Genomic DNA, 27,607 nt, shown 5'->3' on the forward strand with positions numbered 1-27,607 from the left:
ATAAGAAAGAAAGTCTTAGACCATAGTGACATATTTTATGATCGTGCAACAAAAAACAAATAGTATTACTAATGGTATTTTGAAAGTCTAAGGTGACGTGTTTGTTAGGTGAAAGGAGTAATTACACTCTTCAATTTTTAAGGAGGAGATGAGAATTAGGTATAATTACATCATTAAATCGGTAGTCCATCCATTCACTTTTACTGATCAACATTTTATAATGTATCTTTTCATCATATTAATATGAAAATGAACTGCAATTTATAATATTTTTCATACAGTTTTCAAATATCTAAATTTTAAAATAGTAATTTGATTCAATTTATTTTTGAACATTAGTCAAATTGATTCTAGTAAATAAAACGTAACAAGTAAAAGTGACGAGAGAGAGTAATTAATATGATAAAAGATGTATATAAATATAAGTGCCTCAGATTCTGTATGCATTGTTTAACTACTAACTTAAGTTCACCAATGCACGACAACACAACCAGAAAGATAATCCGTTAGTTGCCAAGAAATCTGAGTAGGTATACATAAACCTTCAGAATCTTCAATGGCAACCAGATGACATTTTTGGTATCGCGCAACACGCCATCATCTCATAAAACACGACTCACACGACTTGCAATGTGTGTGCTTGTAGCGCGTCTTGCAGGCACTTTACTGCACCAGTGTAATTAAGAAATCCCATAAACCAAAATTCATGGTTGTCAACAGATATAACTTGGATGTACTTTTCTAATGAATTGGTTCTGCTCGATGAAGGATAAATTGCTTTAAGCTGATGCAATGGGATAATTACCTGCTCGTATCAATAGCAAACAGACAGAAATGTTAAAATACAGTTCCTCATATGACATTGTATATATGAATGATGCATAAATATCCAAAACGAACAAGAAATTAGATCTCCGAGTAAGTAAAACTAGGTAGGAAGATATTGCCATTTGCCAAGAGAGGAAATGGAAGTGGATTAGGAACTTCCTTTGCGTTGAGGTAAGAATGCAAACGAGCAGATTATATGGAATGAGTTACATTTGAAGCAAACGATTGAGAATCTTTAGGAAGCTAAAGTAAATAACCAGGGGAGGCTGAGAAATGAACAGAGATATACCTTGTAATAGCTCCATTCAGTCTTGTTTTCGGTTGTGTAGGGGAGGGGGTTATCACTACAAAATGCAAGTTTTGCAGTAGATAAATATAACACTCCCATTACTGGACCAGCTGATGTTGATAAATAACAAGCATATGAATTCCGAAGTTGCTCTTCAGGATCTGCCTCAAATGTTTGGCGGAATATCTTGTCATAACCACCTTCAGCCAGAACCTTTGTTCCCTGAGCAATTCTTCCTAAGGCAGCATCAGCAATACTAGGGCTTGTTTTCACTATACAAGTCAACGAAAAAAAAATTAAGTTATTGCATCCGTAAAGGTAGCGGTAACATCTCCTTACAATCCACCTTCCCAGACCCAACTATGGGATTACGTTGGGTATGCTGTTGTTGAGTGAGTGGGTGGGAGTTAACACTTCTAATTCTCATATGCGTTGAATACAATCGCCATGTACTCAAAAGAGAAACCGGGAAAATCTCACCAGGCTACTCATACATAACATGCAATGAAAACAAGCAATTGCAGGCCTTATAAGGAAGTAATTCCAAGAAATTGCTTGTCTTTCTTCTGCTACTCATATTTAAAACTTCATCATTAATACACATAAAAATAGGGCCTTTATATCCATTTATGAGTTCCTCCAAAGAGGTTTTTGTTAGACAACAAAAATAAACTCTTTATCCATACTATATAACAGGGGTAAAACATAATACGATCAAGTAAAACATATCGAGGGTGTATAACAACGGTATATTTGGCCCTTTTCCAAAAAGGAAAATACAGTAGTGAAGCAATCATAATGATAACGGAGAAGAGAAACAGTAGCAACAACAATTAATACGATAGCCAAAGCAAATGAAACGATAAGAAGACTTACAATGTTGCCATGTATTGCCAGCAATATCCTCAGCCTTCTTTGTTGCTTCACCAACCTTCTTTCCCCATCTACCAAGTACATCTTTAACACCTTCCATTTTATCTGATAACAAATATCTTCAAATTAAATACTCCCCCGTCCCAATTTATATGACACAATTTCTTTTTAGCTAATCCAAAAAGAACAACACATTTTTATATTTAGTATAACAATTTAGCTTGAAAATATTTATTTAACCACACAAACATCTTGTTTTAAAATCCGTATCAACTGAAAAAATATCACATAAATTAGGACGGAACCACGGAGGGGTATGTATTCGTGAATATTTATGTATATTTCATATGGATATATAGACATGTGATTTTGAATGTGTATGTATATACGTATAGAGAGAAGAAAAGATACTAACTTTTGACATTGAAGGAACCGGAATTGTTCGCCGGAGCGGGAGAATGAGCTAAGTAAGGATTCGATCCCCGGTTGCCGGTTGTTCTCTGCACCGACGACTCAGTCACCAATTCCTCGCTCCAGTGCACCGATTTCTTCGATTTATTCAAACTGTCCACCGATTTGATACCTTCATTTTCGTTATTACCTATTTGATTCTCATTTACAGAGGCCATAGTAATAGTATTGTCCTGTTGCACACGTTTCGGATCCGGTTTCGCACCTTGATCGGGATTCATATCGGAGCTAATCTTCTGCTCCGAAGCCGTCGCGTTCTCTTCCCCGCCACCGCCGTTTGGCTGCTTCGTCATCTTCGCGGACGAGAGAAAAATATGTAACGTCTACAATGCGAAATTACTATCTAGCGTGATAAGGCGGTGCGTCGGAACCTTTGGCCGATTCTGGAATTTTCCGATTTGGTTCCTATTAAGTCGGGAGAGAGGGAGAGACCGGCGAATTAACGCGGGAAGATACTATACGAGGGTCCGTATTCGGACCTCTGGTTTGTCTGCCGCCTAATTTTCCCTTTGATATATTTGTATTTTTTTCAAAAACAAAAAATCGGAAAATAAAACAATTTTAAATACAGAAAAATTGACAGACAAATACCCTTCGGACATTTTGTTTATAAAATAAGTATATATATTGGGACGTCCTTTGTTTCTAGTTTGTGTCCGACTGTTCTTCTTGGAGGTATGATCGGTAACGTGCGAGCACATGAATTAGAAGAATTTTTTATAAAATATATGTAGCCTCGATACGATTCACGACATATTTGTAGTATTTAGGGATCACTCAAACAAAATTATTTGATTTTTTTTTATTTTTTTTCGTATGTGTTAATCTATAAATTTTTCGATGTTATGTCTTTCGATTAATTTTCTTGTGAAACATTTATGAGACCTTCCGTAACTATCCGGGGAGAAATATGTGTAGCCTCGACACGTTTCACGACATGTTTTGGTGATATGACTTTCGTTAAAAAAAAATTGTTAAACCTTTATGAGACCCTCCATTAGTATCTGGGGGAGCAGTATGTATAGCCTCGACACGATCTACCACATATTTATAAAATTTAGGGGTTACTCAAGAAAAATTAGACAATTTTATCATATTTATAGCATTGATTTGCTTTAATTTTTAATTTGGTTGATATTTGGTGATTTATGTTCACCCCACAGTTAACTCTCGGGTGCCGTCTAAGTACAGATTGACAAGATCCTCATGTATAACACTAATTATTTGGGTTGAGGTCATGTGAGACATATTTATAACCATCGTTACCTTTTCGGCCAAACACAGAGAGATTCTAAAATTATCACAATACTTTATTTAGACAGTTTAAATTATATACATAGTGTGTCTATTAAACACACTTGTTGTCATGACATAATGTGTATTTTACACCTCCTTTTAGCATTCGGAGTGACACATTGAACTATCGTGATAACCCCCTTCGTTATTACCTTTTTCTACGTCATGCTTCTATCGATGATAGAGTTAAAAAAAATTATTAAAAAATTTTAAATATAAAAATATAAACTCACAAAAAAATTAAGAAAATTCAATAATATTACTATATATAATAATTTAAATTATATATGCACAATACATTTTTTATCGAAGAAAATTTGAATAAACCCTTGACTCTGCCGTGGCTTCTACCAATAGTGAATAGAAGTCCAAAATCAGTAGCTTGTTGCTCTGTTAGTCTTCAATTCAATTTCATATATTTGATTTCAAAGGCTGAAAACGACAAGAAATAAATAAATAAAATTACCATTATCTTCTTTGTGTGCTTTGAAAAAAAAGAGAGGAGGATATAATTAAATAAAAAGTTCCAAACGATCCCACTATGTCGACCTTTTCACGGTTTCGACGCAACACAAAAGTCGTTACATTATAATAAAAAATAGTATAATGATTTCAAATATTTCAATTGGAACAATTATTTATATGTTATGAAGGTGGATTGTCCACCTTATGAAAATGGATTGTCCCTTGTACGCATTATTTTTATATTATTTTTTTCATTTCTATAAATACCATATTTTGGCATTGTAATAGAATGAACAAGAAAAATAACTTAAGCTTCCTCTCTCATCTTCATATTTTCTACTTCTTGAATTGTGAAGTTATTTAATTTTTTGCTTCTCTATTCTCCTTCTACTTTCTCTAAAATATTTTGCCACAATAATTTTTATAACATTATATACATTTTCCCCTTTATTTACTCATTATTTGATCTGATCGATCCGATCATAATATTGAAAGACGGACTGTTTCCTCGAAAATTAAACATTGCAACTACGAAAACCATTTAGAAATGATAATTGAGGCAGGACACGACGAGACGGGGCAAGGTAGGACTAACTCTTGACGAGGTAGGGAAAACTTAAACAAGACGGAGAAAGACGGGGCAAAATTAATTTTGCTAAGCAATCAAATGAAAAAAGTATTAAACATAGGATAGCATAGGATGGAGCAGGCAGAGCAAAATTTTGAAAAAATAGTAAATGAGGTAAGATATGACAAGTTAAATTTAACGATCAAGACTTATGATACATTGGAAGAATTCATTGAATCTTCCAATATCAATAAGTTGATTGTTTCGCTCTTATATCTTTCCAAAGAAAAAAATGAATTTGAAAAAAGAATACTTGGATTCTCCGAATAACTAAAAAGCATAGCATACTTGAATTTAATTGGGGTTCGCGCTCACCCGCCTCGATTGCCATCTCTAAACACTCGTACTCTTTTTTCATTCATTCTAATTTCTATCTAAGAAAATCATGAGAAGGAAGATTAAGGTTTTTTAAAAAGAAGAATTAACCAGGGTGGGGGTGGGGGTTATGTTTCTTATGACTTCGTTACGTTTAATTCTGTTTGCTAGTAATAAAGGGTTACAATACATGTATTTTGAGAGTATAACAAATAACAGTTTTTATTGAGATGTGTAAGTAAAAAATCATCACTATATCATAAACTTGTTTATGTATTTGTCCTATTGTATAAGATAAATCATTGAAAAATTGAGAGTTAAATAGAGCCAAATTATCCCCTCATAATTAAAATATACAAAAATACCCCTCAAGTAGATAAAATCTTCCAAATTGACTTAAAATATCGGATTTCGATTAAATCTAACCATTCTCCCCATTTAATTCCTTAATCGTAATTGGTTTTGAACACTACAAATACCACAATTATGACATACAAATAGAGTAAATATTCATAAAAATAATAAAACAGTCAAATATCCTTCTTTATTAAATACAATAAGTATTTTGAGACGGAGAAAATATTACATGTAAGTTAAGCAACAACAAAGAAACATATCAGAAAACAAAATAACATTTGAGAATAATTCATACTGTCGATAAACTCGTGCCCTGTCTCAAAGTTGTTGAATTTTTTTCTATAAATCCAAGCATTATTTCAAGGCTGCTATCATCTGCAAAGATAAAATAAAGGTATAATAATTAACTATAGTTCCACTCAATTATTTGAAAACTTTAACATTTTTTTCCATGTTAAATTATATGAAAACTCATACTTCAATTTTCGAATTCATTTTTTTGACTGGATGACAATAAAAATCAAGTCGAAAGTTAATGAGTCCTACTCCAAATGAATTCAGAATTCTGAATTTATGGATTCATTATTTCATAAAAGATCACTTTTAGAGTTAAGATTTAAGCTATTGAATTCTGTTGAACTTGTAATTAGAACTCTAGCTCTGCCTGTAGGGGTTAAAAGTTACTCACCTAGTTTGGGTATGGTATGTCCTTTAGAATGGTGAATCACTTGTGGATCCACAAAACACTCCAGCAGAACTTCACCATCTTTTCTCTGGAAATCTGCCTCTCCTTCAAAAAATTAAAATAAATGCATTTATATACTATTTGTATTGAAGAAGGAGAATCTTGGAGTACCAGTAAAGTTGCCCTCCTGTGACTTATAGATCACGGGTTCAAGCTGTAGAAACAAACACTAATAATGCATTACAGTAAGTTGTTTATATCACACCCCTTGGAGTGCGTCCCTTTTCCGGACCCTGTTAATGCGGAGTATGCAAAGAAGGCAAAGAATCATGAAAGGACTTTTTGGCATAATTTTAAATTGAAATAACTAATAAGGTGAGTATGAATTTGGTAAGACGATGATCTAAATTAAAGTTGAACTTAAATGGAGAAGCAAGGGTTCATATAACTGACCTCAACTTGTTTGAAATAGAGGAGTAATTATCGTTATAATAAGGTAATTATGGAGATAATAACTAGTAATATAATATGAGGGCCAAAGCTGCCCAAATATTAACTCCATAGCGAACAAAGCTTAAACCGAAAATCTCAGTTAAGGATGAATGAGTACTTACCGATTCACCACAACAACACTGATCAATAGTCTCTAAAGTAACTGCATAAAACAAATAGTGATGTGATAAAAGTACCTAAGAAGTGAAGGGATGGGCAGTTAATTGGAGATGAAAATGCATTTGCAGCCAATTTTGGTATCCCATAAGTTGGTCCTCCAAATTTAGCCCCTGATATTAGTATCACAAACTTTATTTTTGGAACTTTTGTTAGAGCCACTCCTTCCCTTTGCATGCCTGGAATTGCTGCACCTAAAACAGCTCCCTATTTCCACCATACATTCACCAAAAGAAACAGATAAAATGTTAGAGGACGGACAAGAAAAGGGAGATCGGTTGTAATATCTAACTAAGCACATTGAACCTTCAATTAGTTGAAGACGTAGTGCACATTTCATCCTTCTGCTTGTGAGACTTTTCAAAGTCGCTGAATTATCAGTCGTTATATTATTTAATTGACTATGTGCAATGTTAAAGTGTGTATTCATCATACTCAGTGTAGTTTTATAAAGTAAGATCTGAGGAGGATAGAATATACGCAAACCTTATCCCCTAACTTAGAGGTAGAGAGGTTGTTCCGATAGACCTTCAGCTCAAAGAAAAACAGTTCAAAGCAGTCCAGAAATGTATTCTTACACAATCTTTGAAGGTTATACAGTTTCAAACATAATCTAAATATAATATATTTCCTATATAAAGAGACCAAAATGATGAGGAGAATAATGTTCATGGACTTCTAAGTTTTTTGTCCTATTTCTGGAATGATTCCGTTGATTAAAAGTGTGTTATTTGCAATCCAAAAATATTAATCGCAAGCACATCTTATTGAAGGCTTGAAGCCAACAACAACATACTTAGTGTAATCTTACAAGTGGGGTCAGAGGAAGGTAAAATGCACGCATACCTTACCCCTAACTTTTGGGGTAGAGGTGTTTCCCGTAGACCAATGGCTCAAAATAAGTGTAATAGTAGCCATTTGTCGGAAAATATTGTGGACCGGTAGTACCACTAAATGTCTAAGAAAGCTCTTATAGCACGGGAGAGATTATATGATATCCTAAGAGAGCTGGTGGTCCAAATGTACTGGACAAACAAAGATATGGAACAGAGCTGCCATTTTTAAGTTGTTGTGGAATTTGCGCGGTAAAAAGGATAAGCTATGGGTTGCCTGGGTACACACTTACTACACAAAAGAAGGGACCATATGTGGTGCTCAATGTAAGCAAGGCTTCATGGATTATTAGCAAAATCCTAAATGCAAATAACTACTTGAAGGAGTAAGCTGGGAGGAGGCAGAGACAGAAACACTAGGTGATTTCTTCTCATTTGTCCCAACCTTAGTGGACAGAGTAACTTGGTACCTAATGCTACCTATTGCTGCGGTTATCAAAAAAAGAAAAGTAGGTTGGGAGGAGGATAAACTACCTCTGGTTGCAAAGTTCTCCATAAAGAAACTCTATATGGAAATTAGAAGCAAGTTTTACCAAAGTTGAATGGAGGAAACTCGCTTTTAACAATTATGGTTGTCCAAAATGGATTTTCATATTGCAGCTGGCTAATCTGGAAAGACTGTTAACAATGGATCGATTGGCAAAATGGGGCATCGTTGACAATGATGAATGTCATTTATGCAAAATTGGGAAGTGAGAGCCATAAATAGTCATCTGTTTTTTGAGCGCGGATTTGTGGCTATTGTATGACATAAACTACTACTTTGGCAACCCATTTCTCGCAGTATTCAAACTTGATATAAAGTATCGATTGTGTTTAGCAGGAGCAGTATATTACATATGGCAAGAAAGGAACATGTACATCTTCCAAAATATACAAAGAGAGATGCCACAGCTTTAACAAGACAACTCATTCAAGAAGTCCACAAATATGAAGAGGTGGATAGCAAAGAACAACAACAACATACCCAGTCTAATCCCACAAGTAGATTCACGGGAGAATCGGATGTACTAGACCATACCCTATCTTTGTGGGGTAGAGAGGTTGTTTTCGATAAGGCTGATAACAAAGACTTTGGAGCAAATGAAATTCTATCCTAGCTAGTTTTTGTTGCTGTTTTTTTTTTCTTCTTAGGATAGGACTATGTTGCTCAGGCTCTCTAAAAATGTTCCCACATCATATACTCCAAAACTAATGCATTTTTTGATGATCCGACACGGATGCGGCAACAGTAAGATCGTTTTCTCATATTCCAAACTATAACTTATCATAAGAGATTATTTTTTCTCGTTTACCGCGACAGAAAAGAAAACACAACCACAAATGAAACTTAAGTAAATCTTACCTGTGAAAAACCAAGTAGACCATCAAAAGGTCCATTCTTTAACATAAAATCTTCTATATAGTCGAGGCATTCTTCAAAATTGTAAAACTCTGTGAAATCCTACAAGAAAAAATACACTAAATTTTACAATTTACCAAAACTCATGTAACTTGCCTAATTTGGTCAAGTTTTATTTGTTTTGGATTAGAGTGATTTTGATGATCGACTAATTTGGAATTTTGGATTATGCCTAAGTTTAATCCATAAAAAATTAGCAGTCCAAATAACCTCATTATGAAAATACTCGATCTTAAACCATGAAAAATGTAAATTCTTGGTATTGTACTACTCATTTGGTCTTAATATCTAAAAAATATTATAACTAAATCACCAATTTAGTTTTGTTATATAAGTCTATGTTATATTAGTTAGTGTAATGAAATGTAAGTTTGTATTTCCTTCGATTTGGCTTCAGTTATCATCTATGCCCTCCAACTTTAGACGTGCACAAGTAAATACTTAAACTTATATAAAATTGAATAAGTAGATACATATGTCCTAAGTGGCATAATACACGTAGGACACCACGTAAACACAAAATTTCCAAGTAGAATATCATGTAAGACGAATGTATTTATTTGTTCAATTTTATACAAATTTAAGTGTCTATATGTACAAACTCAAAGTTAAGGATCATAAATGCAAGTTAAAACCAAACTTAAATGTACGTTTGTATATTATGCCTAAAAAATAATGAATCAAGTTGGACAAATTGAGTTATTACTTAGGACAAAATTGAACTATAATTCATTTATTTGATTCAACTAGTACAAATTCAACCCAGAGGAAAAGATAAATTTACACTTTTACCCTTTACTGGTCTTTAATTTTTGTCCATCAAAATGGATTAATCCTCAATTCTTTCTCCTTAGCATGACATGAGTTTTTTAAGAGACCGACACATAGCTTATAAAATATTATAATACGGAAATATAAATTTAATGTCCGCAGGAAAAAATTGAGCAAATTAAATGTGAGTATAAATACCTTATTTGATTGAAACCATTCAAAGTAAGGAGGATCAAAAAAACCTTCAAGTGGAGATTTTCCCTGAGCCGGAAAAGGTGCATCCAAAAATACCAAATCTAATTTTCCGGTGACGGATTCCGGCCACCGGAGTACCAATTTCTTGAAGATTTCAGCACTTCCTCTAAAGCCATGAAGACAGAGAATTCTTAATGTCTTTATCTCTGATTCTTTTTCCATAAGTTCTAATTTCTTATGCAAAAATGGCAGACCCACTAAGCAACATATATATTTATTTATTTATGGCAAAAAAAATTGTCACGTTGTGTCCATGATTCTGCCAATATTGACCATTTAGTGTTGTTGATTGTGTATATTTTTTTTTGTTTTTTTAGAAACATACAAATGAAATTACTAGATGTTTTGGATTTGAATTTATTGATATTTTCGAGAAAAAAATGTGTTGTTGTATTTACTGACGTGGATTAGTAGTTAATGAAATGAAAAAAGAATTTTACGATCTGAATCTCAAATAATATAAGAGATAAAAATATTAGATGATTTCTTCAATTATCTTAATTTTAATGGATAGAATAACTTGATATTTGTTATTAGTGAGAGATGATAAATATCTTGTGAAATTAGTCGAGGTACACGCAAGTTAATTCAAACAACCACGATTATAAAAAAAAGGGTTAAAAAATTAGATTTAAAATAAAATATATATACAATTTTTTTATTCAAATTATAAGCCTCTAACTAAAATTTTGCTTTAAACCTCCAATTATCTTGAAACGCCCCTGTCTCAAAGTTATGAAATTTCTTTTCAATAAACCCAAGCATCATTTCAGCGCTGCTATCATCTGCAAAAACAAAATGAAGATATAATTAAGACTATTATTTATTTTCATTAAAATTAAGATTTATGAATTTGAATGTATATATGAATACTAAATGTTATCTCAAGTGAGATAATAGTTTTCATTTATAAATTTTCAACTTTTTTTTCATGTGAAATTATATGAAAACTCAAACTTTATCTTTTAGATAGGTTTTTCGATTTTTATGATAGTGAAAATCAAGTTAAAAGTCAATTATCAGGACTTCAGAAAAAAAAATGACTATTGATTCTGAATAAATTATTTATATACTTTATGCAATTTTCTATTTAACAAAAATATAAAATTTAGATCTAATCTACTAGATTATGCCAGACTATAATTAGAACTTTAGTCCTGCCCCTAGCTAATAGAGTTACTTCAAAAATAATGTTTTAGTTGATTTTTTAAAAATATTGGTTTAAGTAAGAATTACATTCATTTTAAACCCAAAAATAAACCATGAAATTACAAAACAAAACTACTCACCTAGTTCTGGTATGACATGTCCTTTAGGATGGTGAATCACTTGTGGATCCACAAAACATTCCAATAGAACTTCACCATCTTTTTTTTGGTAATCCTTTTCTCCTTAAGAATGGGGAAAAAAAACATTTAACACCAATTGAATTGGATAATTGAAATGTTCAATAAATAGTAGAAAGCTTGAAATAAATTTAAAACATAATTTATGTGAAGCACTGTATTTCCGCTCTTGCATACAAAAATTCATTCAATCATTACCGGATTCATTCACAACAACTTCTCTTGATCTCACTCACACAAAAAAAAAAGCGCCAACAAAATCGAATGCTAATTCCCATTTTATTGAATTAATGGATCGAATGTGCTAGTGGACATTTATTTTGAATTCGATAATTTTTTTAAAAAAAATATTCAACATATATATTTTATTATTATAAGAATCAATTCTACTACTTATGTTTTGGGGTTTTCATGCTTGAAAAATAATAATCTAATGTGTGTCGTCAAAATCATCGATCCAGTCTTTTTTCTGGACAAAATGCCAAATATTTATAGCGCTCTAGTAGTTTAAGATCAAAATAATGTTGATCAACCAATTAATATGACTAATGAGGTACAACAATTATTAAGAAATAACCAGATGAAAAAAGATAAATATGAAAGTACCTAAGAAGTGAAGGGATGGACAATTGATTGTAGATGAAAATGCATTTGTAGCTAATTTTGGTACCCCAAATGAAGGCCCTCCAAATTTAGCCCCTGATATTAGTATCACAAACTTTATTATTGGAACTTTTGTTAGAGCCACTCCTTCCCTTTGCATGCCTGGTATTGCTGCACATAAAACAGCTGCCTATTTCCACCACAAAATAAATAAATAAATAATAATAATTAAAAAAAAATGTCATAAAAAGGTTAATAAAATGGAGATCTTTATGGTCCATAAAAATTGTTCTTTTATTGTACAGAAAAATAGAGATAATAATATTTTTGGTTCCTTAAATATCAGTAAATTCTAATTTTGGTCTGATTAAACGGATTGAACCTTCAATTATAAGTTGAAATAATGCAAACTGAATTATCAAACGTTGACTACGTGTAATGTTAAGTATGCATTATTACTTAATCTTTGAAGGTAATATAGTTCAAAAAATAATTTAAATATAACATATTCCCTAAATAAAGAGATTAGAAGTACATATTTATTTTGTTAACTAAATGTTAAAAATGCATTTTGTTTGATATCATAAGCATCAAAATAAGAATTTACTAATAATGAGGAACCAAAATGCTTTTATTCAAATAAACAACATAGGTAATTTTTATAAAATAATCTTTTATTATTTTTATTATAATTAATCATAAGAGATTATTTTCTCATTGTTGCAAGAGAGAAGGAAAACAAAAGAAAATGGTACTTATAACATAAATATTTACCATTGAGAAACCAAGAATACCATCAAAAGGTCCATGCTTTAACATAAAATCTTCTATATACTCTAGGCATTCTTCAAAATTGTAGAACTCTGTGAAATCCTACAAGAAAATACATAAAATATTTATAGAGAAAATATTTTCTCTTAAAATAAATAAAATATTATCGGTACAACATTATCTTAGTTGAACCCTAGTTAATACGGATATTAAACACAGGATAAAAAGGAAAAGAAATTTCCTAAATAAAAATATAAACAATACGTTTCATAAATAACATTTTGCGTTCATTATCTCCTCTTCATCCTAATGCCATCAATCCACACCCTTTGACCACCTCACCCTCACTCCCTCACTCATTCCGTAGTATGTTCTTAAATTACGTATAAATATTTTAAAAATATTTTTACTTAATTTACCTATCAAATATCATAAAATAGGTACAACAATAATATATTTTTCATATAAAACATTTTCTTTTGTATCAAATACACTCGAATTTGGATCTTGATTAATTTATGAAAAAATTATCTAAATACACATTTTATTTTATCATATTATCTAAAATTCCCTATCATTTAAAAAAAATTTAAAATTCCTTTCAAATACATCACTCTCTTCTCGCTGATAGATCTTTATCCCCCTCTCGGATACATCCCTCTCCCCTCTCTGATACATCTGTCCCCTCGGATACACCACTTATGAATTTAAATGTCCTATTCCCTCCCTGATGTATATGGATGTATCTGAAAAGTCAGTAATGTATTCGAAATTCACAAATTTTAAAAGATTTTTATAATTTTTTTTTAAAAAAAATATAAATAATTATACATTTATTTATTCTTTGCAATTTGACTCTAAAAATATAATTGAGTAAGTACGACCCGAAATAGTAGTGAATAATCAAGGATGAAATGAACAATAAAATAATAGCGCAAGATAAATAAAATCATTTCATCCTTAATTAAATATCTGAATCCTTCGAATTAATCAGATCATTGAAATTCAGATGCAGAATCGTTAGCCGGAGAAAAAAAAAGGGGGAATGAAGCAAATATAAATACCTTATTAAATCGAAACCATTCAAAGTAAGGAGGATCGAAGAAACCTTCGAGTGCAGATTTTCCCTGAGCCGGAAAAGGTGCATCCAAGAAAACCAGATCTAATTTTCCGGTGATGGATTCCGGCCACCGGAGAATCAATTTCTTGAGTATTTCAGCACTTTCTCTATAGCCATGGAGACACAGAATTCTTGGTTTTTTCTTTGATTCTTTTTCCATAGTATTTCTTTTTTAATTTCTTCTCAAAAAATGGTAGGTACATAATCATATATGGCTAGTATTTTAAAAATTAATCTTCAAATAGCTATAAATTTTGAAAATCTGTTCTTTAAAAAAATATATTTTTTTAAAAAGTAAAATATATATCCAAACGTGTTTGCTATGATTTTCTTAAACTTTTTTTTTTTAGGTAGTCAAACACGTTTGGCCAATCAAAATTTGAAAAATTACAACAAAAAAATGTTTTGCTCGAAATTACTTATAAAAATTTCAAAAATAATTTCAATTTTTATTAATAATTAAATACAATCACTTTTTTATTTTAAAGATAAAGCAGATATTTATTTTGAAATTTTATAATCAGACGTATTTGACTGCCTAAAAAAAAAAAGTTAACCATAGAATTGGTGGTGGGCTAAAATATTGTCACGTGGTCTCTATGATTCAGACCAAATTGACCATAGTGTTGGTAGTGGGCTTTGTATTTATCCCCAAAATATACCAAACTATTAATCTCCATAATTCAGCCAAAATAACAGTTTGTTTTAGAAAAAGGGTTAAAAATATCTTGAAATAGGTTAATTTTATTCCATGTTATATTTTTGCTCAAACAGAAAATTATTGGAACCCGGTAAACGAACAAATAGGTGGTCTTTCCGGAAATGTTAAACAAAAGTTTTCTTATTCAACTAACTTGAAAATATCTTTCAAACTAATCAAAGAATATTGCTCAGATGGTAAACATATTTTATCTTCGATATTAATATTGTGAATTTGAGTCTGATAAAGACAAAATGATGGAAACTTTAAGAAAATGATGGAAAATATCTTTCAAACATATTTTACAACATGGATTACTTTTGATTAATCCAAAACAAAAGAAAAATGACTAAGGTTTGCCTTTGAACAATTCAAAATGAGACAATTTATCAAGATACATTCACTTATTAGTAGGACTGTTGTCCCTTTTTTTTCAAGTTTGAACACGAAATCTCTACTCGTGCATAATTAATTATTATTATAGTGTTTAGAACAACTCCATCACAATATGCCCTTAATCAACAAAGACAAAAATAAAAATATTTGAAATTAATTCATACTAATAGAGAATTCTCCTTCCAGGATCAAAGTTGTTGAATTTTTTCAATAAACCTAAGCATTATTTCAAGGTTGCCATCATCTGCAAAGATAAAATGTTTTAGTTAATATTTTTTTAAAAAAATTATTAATCTAAGTAAAAATTAAATTCATATTCCAACCAAAAAAAAAAAAACTCACCTAGTTTAGGTACGATATGTCCTCCAGGATGGTGAATCACCCATGGGTCCACAAAACACTCCAATAGAATTTCACCATCTTTTCTTTGGTAGTCTGTTTCACCTTAATAATTAAAAAAAATTAAAAAAATTAAGACCTATTCATATTGGATAAATGAAATGCTAATATATGAAAAAGAAAGTTTTAAATAAATTAAAGAACCTTATCATAGCAAGCTATGGGTCCTAGCTCAATCCATATGCCTAAATAAATAATAATTAGTTGAAAATAAAAGAATGTTCAAAAATGGCATAAAACAAAAAAGGTTTAATCTCTATACTTAACAACTTAAATAAATTTATATGCTACTAGATCATTTTAAAGATAATTATATTTAATTTTTCATAGTAACTTCGATTAGTAACAAGAAAAATTAAGACGTGCACGTAAGGTCAAAAATATATGTGAAGTATTATTATTTTTGTGAGTTTCAAATTTAAATTATAATTAATTATTTATCAAAATACACTTTATAATTGTCTAGATCAAATGTTTAAATAAAATTATCAAAAAATATGTGATAATTTAATTTGTCCATAATATTTCGTTCACGTGTGATAGTTGACTCATTAATTTTCCAGAAAGCCATGCACAACTTTCTCTCTCTCTTTCAAATTTTCCAATTAACTATGTGGGGTGCCACTTGACACCATTTTTCAACCAACAAAGAGAGTCTATATCACTCAATATTATGTATTAGTCGACGTATGTATTGATGAAATTAATGATAGTTTAAATACATAATATTTCAGGTGTGATTTTAATCATTATCTTTAGATTAATTACATTAATAGTATAAAATTCTTTTTTGTGTCAATTAGTATAAGTTGTGTTCTAACAAAATGAAAATATAAATGTACTATTATCAAAGATTGTGGTAAAATGATAAGTATTCCTTCATTCTAAGTCAGAGGTGTCAGGAAAGAAATATGTGAATATAGGGATCGATCTAGAGGGGTAGGAGGGTGTTCACTCAAACCCCCTCAGCAAAATATTATATTTTATATATTAAACGGTCATTTTTTTTATATATATAAAGATTTTGAATCTCCTAAACACAAGATTAGAGTTCAGTTTAATGGTTTAGGGATTTAAAAATTCACATTGAAGTTTTAAATTTAAATCCTAGACACTATATTTTTATTTTTCAAACCCTCTTATTAAAAATCCTGAACTCATCAATCTCTAATGAAATTACCTTTAATAAAAGCATATTATCTTCTTAACTTAAAGTAAAATTACCCTTAAATTTATTAAATTAGTCAAACTCCAAAATAAATATCGAATATCATAGAAAGCTATAAGATCAGATAGTGTGAATGTACCTAAGAAGTGAAGGGATGGGCAGGTGATTGGAGATGAAAATGCATTGGCAGCCAAAGGTGGTGCCCTAAACGTTGGCCCTCCAAATTTAGCTCCACTTATTATGATATGAAACTTTATCATTGGAACTTTTGTTAGGGCCACTCCTTCCCTTTGCATGCCTGGAAATGTTGCACATAAAACAGCTCCCTATTTCCAACAAACACACACAAAAAAAGAAGATAAAATATCATAATAATTAGAAAAATAATTTGTTAATAATAAGAAATCAAAATTGATATTATTAATTAAATAAAATAATTTTTTAAAGATCATTTTCTCCTATTCAAATTATAACAAATCATTTTCCCATTAATTATTGCAAGAGAAAAGAAAAACAAAGAGAATGGTACTTAATAAAACATAATTACTTGTGAGAAACCAAGAACACCATCAAAAGGTCCATGCTTTAACATAAAACCTTCTATATAGTCTAGGCATTCTTCAAAACTGCAATCCCTTGTGAAATCCTACAATAAAATTTACAAAGATTGGATAAATATGGCTAAATAAAATAGTATGGACAGATAAATGAAATCGCTTCATTCTTAATCAAATATCTTAGTTAAGCCCTCGAAACGAAATAAATCTCCCAAGAGTGTTCTTCCTTTAACGTGGCCTAGGAGTGTGAATTGAAATTAGGAAAAATTACGGTCAAATACTATTTCGACACTATTAAAAATAAAATTTTTCTTTTTCTAATTGTGAAACAGTGAGATATTTGTGCTATAGATTATGATTTTGAAAATTGTGTGGTAGAAAAATAAATTCTTACTAAAATAATGGAAAACTTTCTATTTTTTTCATACAAAAACATTATTATTTGTAGATTTTTTAGGAATCACATAGTGTAGAGGGCTAAATACTAATTACCATTTTTGTCTATCTTTTTTAATTTATAGAAATCCCTTAAAAACATGGTAATTCAGATACATTAATTCAATAATCCGAATATATTAATTCAGTAATTCGCATAAATTAATTAGGGTTTTATGTATCAACAGGTAATATTTAAAGCATGATGCATTAAACATAGATATAATTTATGAATCAAAATTAATGTATCCGGATTACTGAATTAATGTATCCGGATGAAAAAAAAAAAGATTTTTGAAATTTTTTGAAATGGATGGGAGTAATGAAAAATATGACATATAAAAGAGTGTAATTAGATAATTTTTTGTAACAATCCAGCCGGCTAGTGATATTGTTCGCTTTGGGCCTAAGCCCACACAGCTATAAAACACGTCACTAGTAGATAAAGTCTGTTTATTTATATACCTAACATTTTTCTTATTTTTTGTCAATGTGAAATTTCTTATCTTAAGTTGGGGTGTTACTGGATTAGCCACTGAACAATTTGTAATGAAAAAATAGTATTTTTTAGTAGTAAGACATCTAGTTTATAAACTATATACACAAGGTAAAGGTAGTGTTTGTTATACATACCTATAATACACTATATATACATCCAAAGTGTATGGATAATATATACTTCGACCATATTAATAAATTAGATGGCCAACAGATACAATTACGTAAGTTTTCCTTCAAATTAATAGAATCCGTGAAATTCAGATACATATATAATAGTTAGTCTTAGAAAAAGGGATGAAGCAAGCTAAGTGTTAATGCCTTATTTGATGGAAACCATACAAAGTAAGGAGGATCATAAAAACCTTCACGGGGAGATTTCCCTGCCTGAGCGGGAAAAGGTCCATCCAAGAAAACCAAATCTAATTTTCCGGTGACGGATTCCGGCCACTGGAAAATCACGTTCTTAAAGATTTCAGCACTGCCTCCATAGCCATGGAGACACAGGATTCTTGGTTTTTTATTCTCTGGTTCTTCGTTTTCCATGTTAAGTACCCCTTATTTTGTTATGGAAAATGTAAGACAACTTAGTATATGCATGTGAAGGCTATGTATAGTTGTCACATGCTCTTTTCACATCAGATGGATTAATGATTTAAAGTTTAGGGTCAGAATTGGTCGACTTTGTACAATTTTTAAAAAGCACCTATAAGATTAGTCTATTAGTGGAACTTGTTTTTCTATTTTCGTCAGAAAAATTATTTTTCTCATTTTTAAGGTAATTTTTTTTTAAAAAAAATGTTTTTTAAATTTTTTTATCAATCGAAGATGAAAAAATTACACCCTATCAAACAAATCCAAAGTATTTTACTATATAGTACATCACAAGATTTTACATAGATTTTACATGAGCCAAGCCTAGATACAATTTTGCAATAATTGACAAGGTAACATAAAGTACAAAAACAAACAAACCATACATAAATTTTTTAATTTTTTTTGACAAATTTCTCAAATTTATGTGACCATATATAGGACCATACCACCCACCATATTATTTTTTATAACAATCTTTTTATTTTTTTCCCTTCACATAATTAAAAGCTAAGTTTTGTTTCTAAAATGGTTGAGGGCAAATTGGGCATCACATTTAGCTCCAGCAGTAAATGCTTCAAGGAACTCTGGATAAGTAAAGGCTCTAAAAACCGGTTCAGTGCGAACCAAAGCAGTGGCCGGTTTTATTAAATACTCGGACGATGGACCGAGAAATACACCAATTGTGGTTCGAGCCTCTTTTGCGTGTGTCACCACGCGATGAACCGGAGTTATGAACTTGTCATTACTTATTACCTGCAAAGAACAACCGGTTTAAAAAAAATTCAATTTTCTGTATATTCTATTTTCGTCATTCATAAAGGAATTTTTATATTTATAATTTGTTATATAACTATTAAAATATAAAATTGTATTCATTACTCCGGTTGGACCATTCCATTCATTAGCAATTTTTGAACACTTTTGTGACACTACTAGAAATTAGAGGTGACAAAATCAAGTCAAATCGTTCAATCCAATTCAATCCGTTTAAGTTTGGGTTGGGTATTGATCCGTCCATTCATTAGCTCAATCCATAAAAAATTAAGTTGATATATAATCCGAATTGGCTCATGAGAAATTTTTTAAAAATATTTTTAAAAAATTCTTTTTTCAATTTGATATGTTATATATAGTCATAATAAAGAAAAAAATAATTCTATTAGGTACTAAAATGGTTTGAAAGAACAAATAAAACAATTAAGCTTAGTAAAAAATTGGGTTGACTGGGTCTTGACCCGTTATATAACCCATTACCTAACCCATTTTGACCCAACTTGTTTTGACTCAAGCTAATTTAGGTTAGGTTGGGTCTTGACCCAATTGTTGTCCTAACCCATTATGACCCGTCCAAATTTGACCCAGCCCGTCCAATTACCACCCCTACTAGAAATAAAAGTTTTTGCCACAGTGGATCAATAAGAAATTTATGTTATAAAATATTATTTTTTTCATTCATTTTTCATCGAATCAATTCACTGGGAAAACGCTTAGTGTGAAATATATTCTCACTAAAATATTGAGAAGCTTTCTAATTTTTTCATGTGAAAACACTACTACTTTTTTCTTTAATCATCGATTCAATCAAAATATCTATGGAAATAGCTACAAAATATTTTTCAGTAGGAAATTTCAATAAAAAAATAGAGATTTTTTAGTAGCGTAATACTATATTTTTTGTCTACATACCAAACATTAGAAAATACTTAAGAAAATCACTTATTTTTTTAAAAAATCATTTTCCTTCTTACCAAACACATATATTTGATCATTGACAAATTTAAATTGACCTCCAAAAAGATCCAACCTTTAATTCCATACACTTAGCACTATATAAAAAGTACCTTCAATTGTAGACCAGGAATAACAACTATAGCATGAGGAATAGGGTGAACACCAATCCATTGGCCATCTTTAAGTATTTGAAGTCCAGGGACATCACATTGATGAAGCAATGTTATGAGATTTGGATCAGAATGTACTGGCATTCCTAGTGTCAAACTTGGATTTGGACATGGAATATGATGATTCACAGATATCACATTAGTTTTACTTACATCACCTTCAAAGTAACCTTTCTCTAGTCCTAATCCTTTGCATACCATGTCCAAAATCTTGTAAACTAGCTTCCTTGTTTCTATTGAATACTCACTTACCACTTCTCTACAAAAAAGAAAACAAACAAAAGATTACTTTAACTGTTTCAATTTACGTGTCTTAGTTTGATTTGATTTAAAAGATGACAGATGATAAAATTAGCTTATGAAAATATGATTGTTGGCTCAAGATTGAACGGGTTAATGATCTTCTTATTAAATTATTAATTCAGACGATTTTGATCTGCTCAATTCAGCTCATCTAAAGTTGCTTGATTTGAAAGAAAAAAACTGAGACTTCTGAAAATTTGTGGTCTAAAACATGTTATAACATTTCAGTACGTGGACTTTAAATATGTCATGACATTTGTATGGAGTATAAAAGTTTCTCGTTAAGGATCAAATGAAAATGTAAAGTTAATAGTTTTCAAATTTACAAGTGTGTTGTTCTTTTAAAAACATCTGATAAAAAAATGTATCACGTAAACTGAAAGGAAAAAAACATATATTACCTATACTTGGTGGGCTTATCTGGCCAAGTCATAATGTATTCCTCTAAAGGATGGCAATGATGAGTAAAATTATCTCTCCAATAGTGAAATTCTTCAGTATCATATGCTAATGTGCTTGAACATAGCCTGCAGCTTTTGTTTATGTCATTTGAGTAAAATTTTGCCTTGTATTCACCAGGCAATTTGAAGAACTCCTTGTACATATTCATTGTATCATCCATTAGATTTTCACTTATTCCATGGTTTATCACCTGATCAACATATAATATTAGTACTCATCCATCCTTAATTAGAAACTTCAGCTATGAAGTCATTTTTCTAATAAAGAGCGCTTTATCTCTCAAAGTTGAACTTCTCGATCACAAAAAAAAAAGGATTTAATTACCTTGCCCCATGAGGTGTCACGGGATACTGTTTTGTTGGAACATGTATATATGAAAAAAGACTTTCTTGAGCCGAGGGTTTATTGAAAATAACCTCTCTAATACCACACAAATATAGAGGTAATTAAGATCTGTGTACATCACATCCTCGTCAAACTTCACTCGTAGGATTATATTAAGTATCTTGTTGTCATATGTATATATGTTGATAATTAGCAAAATAAAATTATCATGAAAAATTACTCAAATACTGACAATGTTAATTTACGAAAAATTCTGCTTACGCCACTATCAGATCACAATTCATAAACACAATTAACAATTCTTAACTACTAATTGTACCTGAAAGATTCCAAATTCTTGGCATGCTGTAATAACTTTCTGAATTGTATCAGTTGGATGATTATTGGCCAAATTTATCAGTGGTATATCATTGCAAACAGGAAATTCAATTTTTCCTGGTCTTCTTTCTGGTGGGAAAATATATTTTTTAGGTACAAATTCAACATTTGACCAATTTGAAATAGAGATTCCCATTAATTTCTTGGATTTTGTTGTACATAGATAATCTTGTATAAATAACAAACAAAAGAGATTTCATTGAGGAATAAAATACTATACATTTATTAAATTTAATTTTTTATTTGATATTCGATATCTTTATTAGAACTCCATTAAATCCAAATTCTATTGCAGTACCCGTTTTTGGGTCTATTCAACTGTCCTCTTGCCTTTTCCTTTGTCTTCAAATGGGGGGACCAAAATCTCTCTTTATTTTCGCATCGTTTTATAATTATACATTAAAAATATAATATTAAAACACACGTAATATAATCAATATTCAAAAGATAATTTTAAAGCACTAAAAATATATAGTACATGATGATTAAATATATGTATTTTTTTTCTCAAACATTAATAATAATATAATATACATACAAGCAAATGATTTTGCTATTTTTAATTACTTAAGAGATAGTACTATGTACGTAAGCAAACAAATGATTTGTTGTTTTTAATTAAGGGATAGTACTGTACATAAAAAAAGAGATTTCATTTTGAAGATGTGAGGTCAAGGCAGTTGCCAGATATCAAGCACTACAAAATTTGTGATTAATAGTTTGTTAAATTAAATTAATGTGAATTATTTAAAGGGAAAATTATACAAAATAGATCAAGGGAGTAAACTATTTATTTAAATCGGACCTACCCCTACTTATTTATTCTGATTGGACCAAAGATCCTAAGTAATTACAGCACTGCCCCGCCCCTTCTTCGCGTGACCAGACCCATGTCTATTTTCACGTGACCATCATGATATTGTCAGAGAAATAATTGAGCAGTGTTTTCACTGTAGAATTTCTATTCATTATACTATCAAAGTATATATACACTCATATATATTCTGATGGTATCAAAAAGTAATTGGACAGTTTATTCAGTGATTAGTTGCTTTTTGCTCCTTGATAACAGCACAGTGCAATGCTATTCAGATCTTGATACCTTCATAATACTGTCAGAGTATATAGCACTATGATAGTATCAAGAAATAATTTAGCAATGTTTTTTCCTTGATAATACTATCAGAGATATACGATATAATCTGATAGTATCAAGAAAACACGTGAACTCCTTTTTAGGGCATGAAAATAATGAGGTATCCAATGATAAATAATTTTCATTTTTGGGTATAACAATAATTATCCCTTATTTAAATAAGAAATAAAATCTAAATTGAAAGAAAATACTAATGAGCTTTAACTAATTAATTAGAAAGAACATATTTTTATGTTGCAGAGGAGATGAAATTGATCTAGGATTACGAACTATTTAATAATCACATTGTCTTCTTTGATTAGTTTAACTATTTGATTTATCCGATTTAGTGATTGATATTGTTAATTTACTCTCCAACAGTTGTGTGTCTATTCAAGTTAACCTAATACTCTATGTCTAGTAGAATAGAATCGACGAAATACATTTATATCTCCTGTATAGCAACAATGCGAAGTGAATAGACATATAAAAATTATAACAAATCATTTAAAAAAACAAATAATATGAAAAACAAAAGGTAAAATTCAATTTATCTTCGACTTCCGCAACAACTTCTAGCTCTTCTTACGTAATTTTTTTTTCCTAAATATGTTTATAAATTACTTATAGATATAGGGAAAATCCCAACAAAAATAACTAAATTCAAAAAAAAATAAAAAAAAATGAGATTTTGGAATTACCCTAGTGGACCAAAATGGGGGACCAAAACCAAATAATGTTGCCTTCGTCCCCCGCCCATTATTTCATTAATTTATTTTTCAATTTTTTCTACTTGCTTTAGTTTTTTAAATCTCTGTAGCTTTAAATTGTTTTTTTATAACTATACATCAAAATATAATATTACGCACATACAATGATATTATACATACTCAAAATATGATTTAAAACATTAAAATATAAAGTAAATAATATCTAAATATAGGAAGCTTAACCTGTCCGCCTATCAATAAAAGAGGTTGAGAGTAAGCGTAAGCTCACTCAAAAGTTCAAAGAGCTTCTCTTCATTAGTTTTACGGAAATCGCACAACACATAGCTGAAAGTCATAGCTTTTATCTCTGCTATTCTGTATGATAACACGATCGTTGATGCTCTTTCGAGTCAAAAAATAAAGAATTAAAATTCAATAGATTGAATACATCTTGTTCACGATTTCAGTATTTCTTTCCCAAAACATTAATAATAGTGATATATACAATCAAGTGGTTTTGTTGTTTTTAATTAAGAGATAGTACTATGTAAGCAAAGAAATGATTTTGTCGTTTTTAATTAAGGGATAGAACTACAAATACAAAAAAAAAAAAAGAAAAAAAAAAGAGAGAGAGAGATTTCATTTTCAATATGTGAGGACAAGGCCATAGTTAAAAGAGCATCTTACTTCTAGATTCCTTGAGTTATAAAAAGAAAAAAATTCAACTTATGTGTACTAAGTGGCTTTCGAAATTCGTCTTTTCAATAATTAGGAAACAATATCCTTTTCACTTTTTGAATGGGATTTGATTATTGAAAAATATTTGAGATGGTAATGCTATAGAAGAACACTTGTACGGTGTCTTTTCTATTTATTTTTTTAATATTTGGTAAGTAAGTAAAAAGATATTATTTCAAAAAATTTATATGTAATAATTTAGCAAAGCACTATGAGGATGAGATGGGATGGGATGGGGTGGGTTGGGGGGTGATTGCGTGGGGAAAATAATAAATTTGAAATTTCACTTATAGATAAAGTCATATTCCTCATTTTTAAGAAATTTATATTTTTCTAAAGAAAATATTTTGGATAGGAAAAACAGGTTTGAGGCACGCTATGAAGGTCGATGACTTCATAGCAGGGGCAAAGTTAGTAGAGGTCCAGGGGCTTATCTGAGCTTATATCTGAATTTTTTTCGGTGAAAAATATTTACGTCTAAAAAAATTATTTTTATGTATACATAGTAGATGTTAAATTCCGTTCAATTTCTTTGTGTATTTAATTTTTTCATATTTTAAACCCCTTAACAAAAAATTTAACTCCGTCACTGCTTTTAAATGTTTCTGTCACGATCCGAATTCGGGTGTGATGGCACTCATCTCAACCCACCGAGACAAGTCAACCTAAAACTCAATGGAAAGTAAATGCGGAAGTAATTGAGATAAAGCAAGGTTTAACTTAGTCAAAAATAAATAAATAATCTCAAAATCCCCTAAATAAGTAATTGAGTCTTCCCTTTTCGTTGGGCTTCCAAATAAGTATAATCTAATCAAATAAATAACTGCGATAAGATTTCGAAACTAACAACACTCATGTTTAGCTTAGACCCAAAAACTCACACAATTCTATAATCAAGTTTCCAAATCTTGATGCCAATTAATAAATCAAATATTATATTTTCTAAATTTCAAGCCTAGGGTTAAGTCTCAATTTTTTCCAATATCATAAATTTAATAAAATTCATATAACATCATACACCTAATATTTAGTTACCTGTCTCAATATATCAAAATTTAATTTATAATGTAAAACAAAATAATAATCGTTAAAATTGAAGCCACTGGTTACGAAATCAGTGGGCCAAATTTCTATTGCTGTATACAAATCAATTTCCTATTGCTTTCATGATTCCACATCATGCTAATAGAATAATAATAATATGACCACCAACTTAAACTTACCTGTTCGTTGCAGTGGATCCTTTCCGCCTTCGACGTCGCGCAGGTAAGTTTCTCGTTTATTCCCTTTATTTTTTCTTTTCTAATTAATTATGTATTAAGGTAACAAATTCTACTAACCTATTTTCATAAATATAAAAAAAGTGATAATGGATATTAGATAAATTATCAATTTAGCCCATCAACTAATTAGTTATCTAAAAATCACCCGTCAACTAATTAACCGTAATTATTGAATAGTCCAAAATTCTCAATTTAAATATACGAAAGGGATCTTTTATGATAGAAGGAGGACTCATATTCGAAATGGCCTAACGGGTCATTACAGTCTCAAACTACTTTTGTTGAAAATCAAAATAAAGACGAACACCTTGTTATTTAAGCTATATCCCATTTTTCCAAATTATTTAAATTATAGCCAATATGAAAAACTCCAGACAAAAGGTTAAAGGTTATTGTTGCTCCTCCTCATTCTTCAACTTAAATCACAAATATCTTCAGTCTGCATGTATGAAGTTCAAACATAAATATATGAAGTTTGGATTTGGCAAAACTTACGTCACGTATGTCTAAAGTTTGTTACTTCAAATATTTTATTTGGAGTTAGATTTTTGCAAGTCTAACATTAGATTCATATATGAATGAAGTTTATAACTATAAACATGAGTTTTTTCAATTTGAGTCTGATAACTTTGAAGTTGATTTGAAAACAGATATACTTAAAAAAAAGTATATAAAGTTTATTATTTCAAATATTTTATTTGAAGTTAAATTTTTGCAAGTCTAACATTAGATTCGTATATGAATGAAGTTTATAATTGTAAACGTGAGTTTTTTCAACTTTGGTCTGATAACTCTAAAGTTGATTTTAAAAGGATAAACTTTTTTTAAAAAAATTATATACTTCGATTATGACTTAAGAGATCCCAACCATTTGTCTTCTCTTCATATTATTAATTCTAATTGATTACATAGTTATCAACGTGGGGCTGTGATGCAATGATGGAATTGCTTCAGCCTTAACCAGAGGTTTCAGGTTCGAGTTTTAGATATGAAAAAAATCTTATTGAGAGCGTCACTCCCGAATCGGCCCTGCAGTACGCGAACCGGATTTTATCGAAACTTCATGGGCTCCAAACATCGGGTGAGAAATCAAAAAAAATAATTAATTACATAGTTCTTGCTAGATATGTTACTTTTGATTTATAACACCAACAATTATCAGAGTTGGTAGACTCAATTTGTATTAGTTTTAAAAAGCACCCCATAAGATGGTCTATTATGTAGAAGAGTTCATTTATTCGCTAATAATTTGTTTTTTGACCAAGCGAATATGATATGACGTCGGCAAGTTTCACATCTAAGTTATATGACCAAGCGAATATAGATAGATAGATTGATAGATAAAAAGTTATAAATAACACTCTAAAAAAAGATATTAATAAATATTAATAGTTATTTGATCATATACCCAAACAATAATATTCTAGAGAAAAATACATCTAAAATCAAACATTTCGAACCGAATTCCACAAAAAAATCGGACTTTTTTTTTCTGGCATAAAAGCATAAACTCAATTAAAAAAATATTTTTTCGAAAATATTTTCCTCCTTACCGAACACACAAC

At 30.2% G+C, this 27,607-nt stretch overlaps 5 protein-coding genes across 9 annotated transcripts; all 5 read right to left on the bottom strand.

Moving 5' to 3' along the window:
- Nucleotides 1–394: 394 nt before the first annotated feature.
- On the bottom strand, nucleotides 395–3,042 carry LOC129898054 (GLABRA2 expression modulator-like). Its single transcript, XM_055973078.1, has 4 exons — nucleotides 2,406–3,042; nucleotides 1,994–2,095; nucleotides 1,118–1,389; nucleotides 395–805 (listed from the first exon to the last, which is right to left on the bottom strand). The coding sequence occupies exons 1-4, from the start codon at nucleotides 2,752–2,754 to the stop codon at nucleotides 617–619; spliced, it is 912 nt and encodes a 303-aa protein (XP_055829053.1). The 5' UTR covers nucleotides 2,755–3,042; the 3' UTR covers nucleotides 395–616.
- A 2,642-nt stretch (nucleotides 3,043–5,684) lies between these two features.
- LOC129898096 (uncharacterized) lies at nucleotides 5,685–10,489 on the bottom strand. Of its 2 annotated transcripts, XM_055973081.1 has the most exons (5): nucleotides 10,141–10,466; nucleotides 9,115–9,213; nucleotides 6,897–7,083; nucleotides 6,211–6,312; nucleotides 5,685–5,897 (listed from the first exon to the last, which is right to left on the bottom strand). In XM_055973081.1, the coding sequence occupies exons 1-5, from the start codon at nucleotides 10,357–10,359 to the stop codon at nucleotides 5,812–5,814; spliced, it is 693 nt and encodes a 230-aa protein (XP_055829056.1). In that variant the 5' UTR covers nucleotides 10,360–10,466; the 3' UTR covers nucleotides 5,685–5,811. The 2 variants fall into 2 exon arrangements, with proteins under 2 accessions (XP_055829056.1, XP_055829057.1); XM_055973082.1 differs by lacking the exon at nucleotides 9,115–9,213 and having other exon boundaries at nucleotides 10,141–10,489.
- Nucleotides 10,490–10,775: 286 nt separating this feature from the next.
- On the bottom strand, nucleotides 10,776–14,280 carry LOC129898070 (uncharacterized). Of its 2 annotated transcripts, XM_055973079.1 has the most exons (5): nucleotides 13,982–14,278; nucleotides 12,921–13,019; nucleotides 12,150–12,336; nucleotides 11,487–11,588; nucleotides 10,778–10,982 (listed from the first exon to the last, which is right to left on the bottom strand). In XM_055973079.1, exons 1-5 carry the CDS (start codon nucleotides 14,195–14,197, stop codon nucleotides 10,879–10,881), a joined length of 708 nt encoding a protein of 235 aa, XP_055829054.1. In that variant the 5' UTR covers nucleotides 14,198–14,278; the 3' UTR covers nucleotides 10,778–10,878. The 2 variants fall into 2 exon arrangements, with proteins under 2 accessions (XP_055829055.1, XP_055829054.1); XM_055973080.1 differs by lacking the exon at nucleotides 12,921–13,019 and having other exon boundaries at nucleotides 10,776–10,982; nucleotides 13,982–14,280.
- Nucleotides 14,281–15,114: 834 nt separating this feature from the next.
- On the bottom strand, nucleotides 15,115–18,842 carry LOC129886046 (esterase FUS5-like). Of its 3 annotated transcripts, none has more exons than XM_055960570.1 (5): nucleotides 18,512–18,842; nucleotides 17,248–17,346; nucleotides 16,840–17,026; nucleotides 15,476–15,568; nucleotides 15,115–15,377 (listed from the first exon to the last, which is right to left on the bottom strand). In XM_055960570.1, exons 1-5 carry the CDS (start codon nucleotides 18,734–18,736, stop codon nucleotides 15,322–15,324), a joined length of 660 nt encoding a protein of 219 aa, XP_055816545.1. In that variant the 5' UTR covers nucleotides 18,737–18,842; the 3' UTR covers nucleotides 15,115–15,321. The 3 variants fall into 3 exon arrangements, with proteins under 3 accessions (XP_055816545.1, XP_055816536.1, XP_055816554.1); XM_055960561.1 differs by having other exon boundaries at nucleotides 15,476–15,577; nucleotides 18,512–18,839; XM_055960579.1 differs by lacking the exon at nucleotides 17,248–17,346 and having other exon boundaries at nucleotides 15,476–15,577.
- Nucleotides 18,843–19,192: 350 nt separating this feature from the next.
- Nucleotides 19,193–22,324, bottom strand: LOC129886063 (hyoscyamine 6-dioxygenase-like). The gene is made up of 4 exons (XM_055960589.1): nucleotides 22,118–22,324; nucleotides 21,393–21,643; nucleotides 20,629–20,947; nucleotides 19,193–19,540 (listed from the first exon to the last, which is right to left on the bottom strand). Exons 1-4 carry the CDS (start codon nucleotides 22,310–22,312, stop codon nucleotides 19,295–19,297), a joined length of 1,011 nt encoding a protein of 336 aa, XP_055816564.1. The 5' UTR covers nucleotides 22,313–22,324; the 3' UTR covers nucleotides 19,193–19,294.
- Between the last annotated feature and the right edge of the window lie 5,283 nt (nucleotides 22,325–27,607).

Source organism: Solanum dulcamara, chromosome 1, assembly GCF_947179165.1.
Source record: "Solanum dulcamara chromosome 1, daSolDulc1.2, whole genome shotgun sequence".
NCBI lineage: Eukaryota > Viridiplantae > Streptophyta > Magnoliopsida > Solanales > Solanaceae > Solanum > Solanum dulcamara.

Excerpts from the sequence above, each read along its gene's own strand:
- LOC129898054 (XM_055973078.1), bottom strand. The coding sequence starts at position 2,754 with ATGACGAAGCAGCCAAACGGCGGTGGCGGGGAAGAGAACGCGACGGCT. Across the intron at positions 1,390-1,993 it reads TGGCAATACATGGCAACATT|TGAAAACAAGCCCTAGTATT; the intron begins GTAAGTCTTCTT and ends TGACTTGTATAG. Across the intron at positions 806-1,117 it reads CTGAATGGAGCTATTACAAG|GTAATTATCCCATTGCATCA; the intron begins GTATATCTCTGT and ends TGATACGAGCAG.
- LOC129898096 (XM_055973081.1), bottom strand. The coding sequence starts at position 10,359 with ATGGAAAAAGAATCAGAGATAAAGACATTAAGAATTCTCTGTCTTCAT. Across the intron at positions 9,214-10,140 it reads AATGGTTTCAATCAAATAAG|GATTTCACAGAGTTTTACAA; the intron begins GTATTTATACTC and ends TTTTTCTTGTAG. Across the intron at positions 7,084-9,114 it reads GTCTACTTGGTTTTTCACAG|GGAGCTGTTTTAGGTGCAGC; the intron begins GTAAGATTTACT and ends TGGTGGAAATAG.
- LOC129898070 (XM_055973079.1), bottom strand. The coding sequence starts at position 14,197 with ATGGAAAAAGAATCAAAGAAAAAACCAAGAATTCTGTGTCTCCATGGC. Across the intron at positions 12,337-12,920 it reads GTATTCTTGGTTTCTCAATG|GCAGCTGTTTTATGTGCAGC; the intron begins GTAAATATTTAT and ends TGGTGGAAATAG. Across the intron at positions 10,983-11,486 it reads ACATGTCATACCAGAACTAG|ATGATAGCAGCGCTGAAATG; the intron begins GTGAGTAGTTTT and ends TTGTTTTTGCAG.
- LOC129886046 (XM_055960561.1), bottom strand. The coding sequence starts at position 18,736 with ATGGAAAACGAAGAACCAGAGAATAAAAAACCAAGAATCCTGTGTCTC. Across the intron at positions 15,578-16,839 it reads CCCATCCCTTCACTTCTTAG|GTGAAACAGACTACCAAAGA; the intron begins GTACATTCACAC and ends TTAATTATTAAG. Across the intron at positions 15,378-15,475 it reads ACATATCGTACCTAAACTAG|ATGATGGCAACCTTGAAATA; the intron begins GTGAGTTTTTTT and ends TTATCTTTGCAG.
- LOC129886063 (XM_055960589.1), bottom strand. The coding sequence starts at position 22,312 with ATGGGAATCTCTATTTCAAATTGGTCAAATGTTGAATTTGTACCTAAA. Across the intron at positions 20,948-21,392 it reads GATAAGCCCACCAAGTATAG|AGAAGTGGTAAGTGAGTATT; the intron begins GTAATATATGTT and ends TCTTTTTTGTAG. Across the intron at positions 19,541-20,628 it reads TTCCTGGTCTACAATTGAAG|GTAATAAGTAATGACAAGTT; the intron begins GTACTTTTTATA and ends TGTTCTTTGCAG.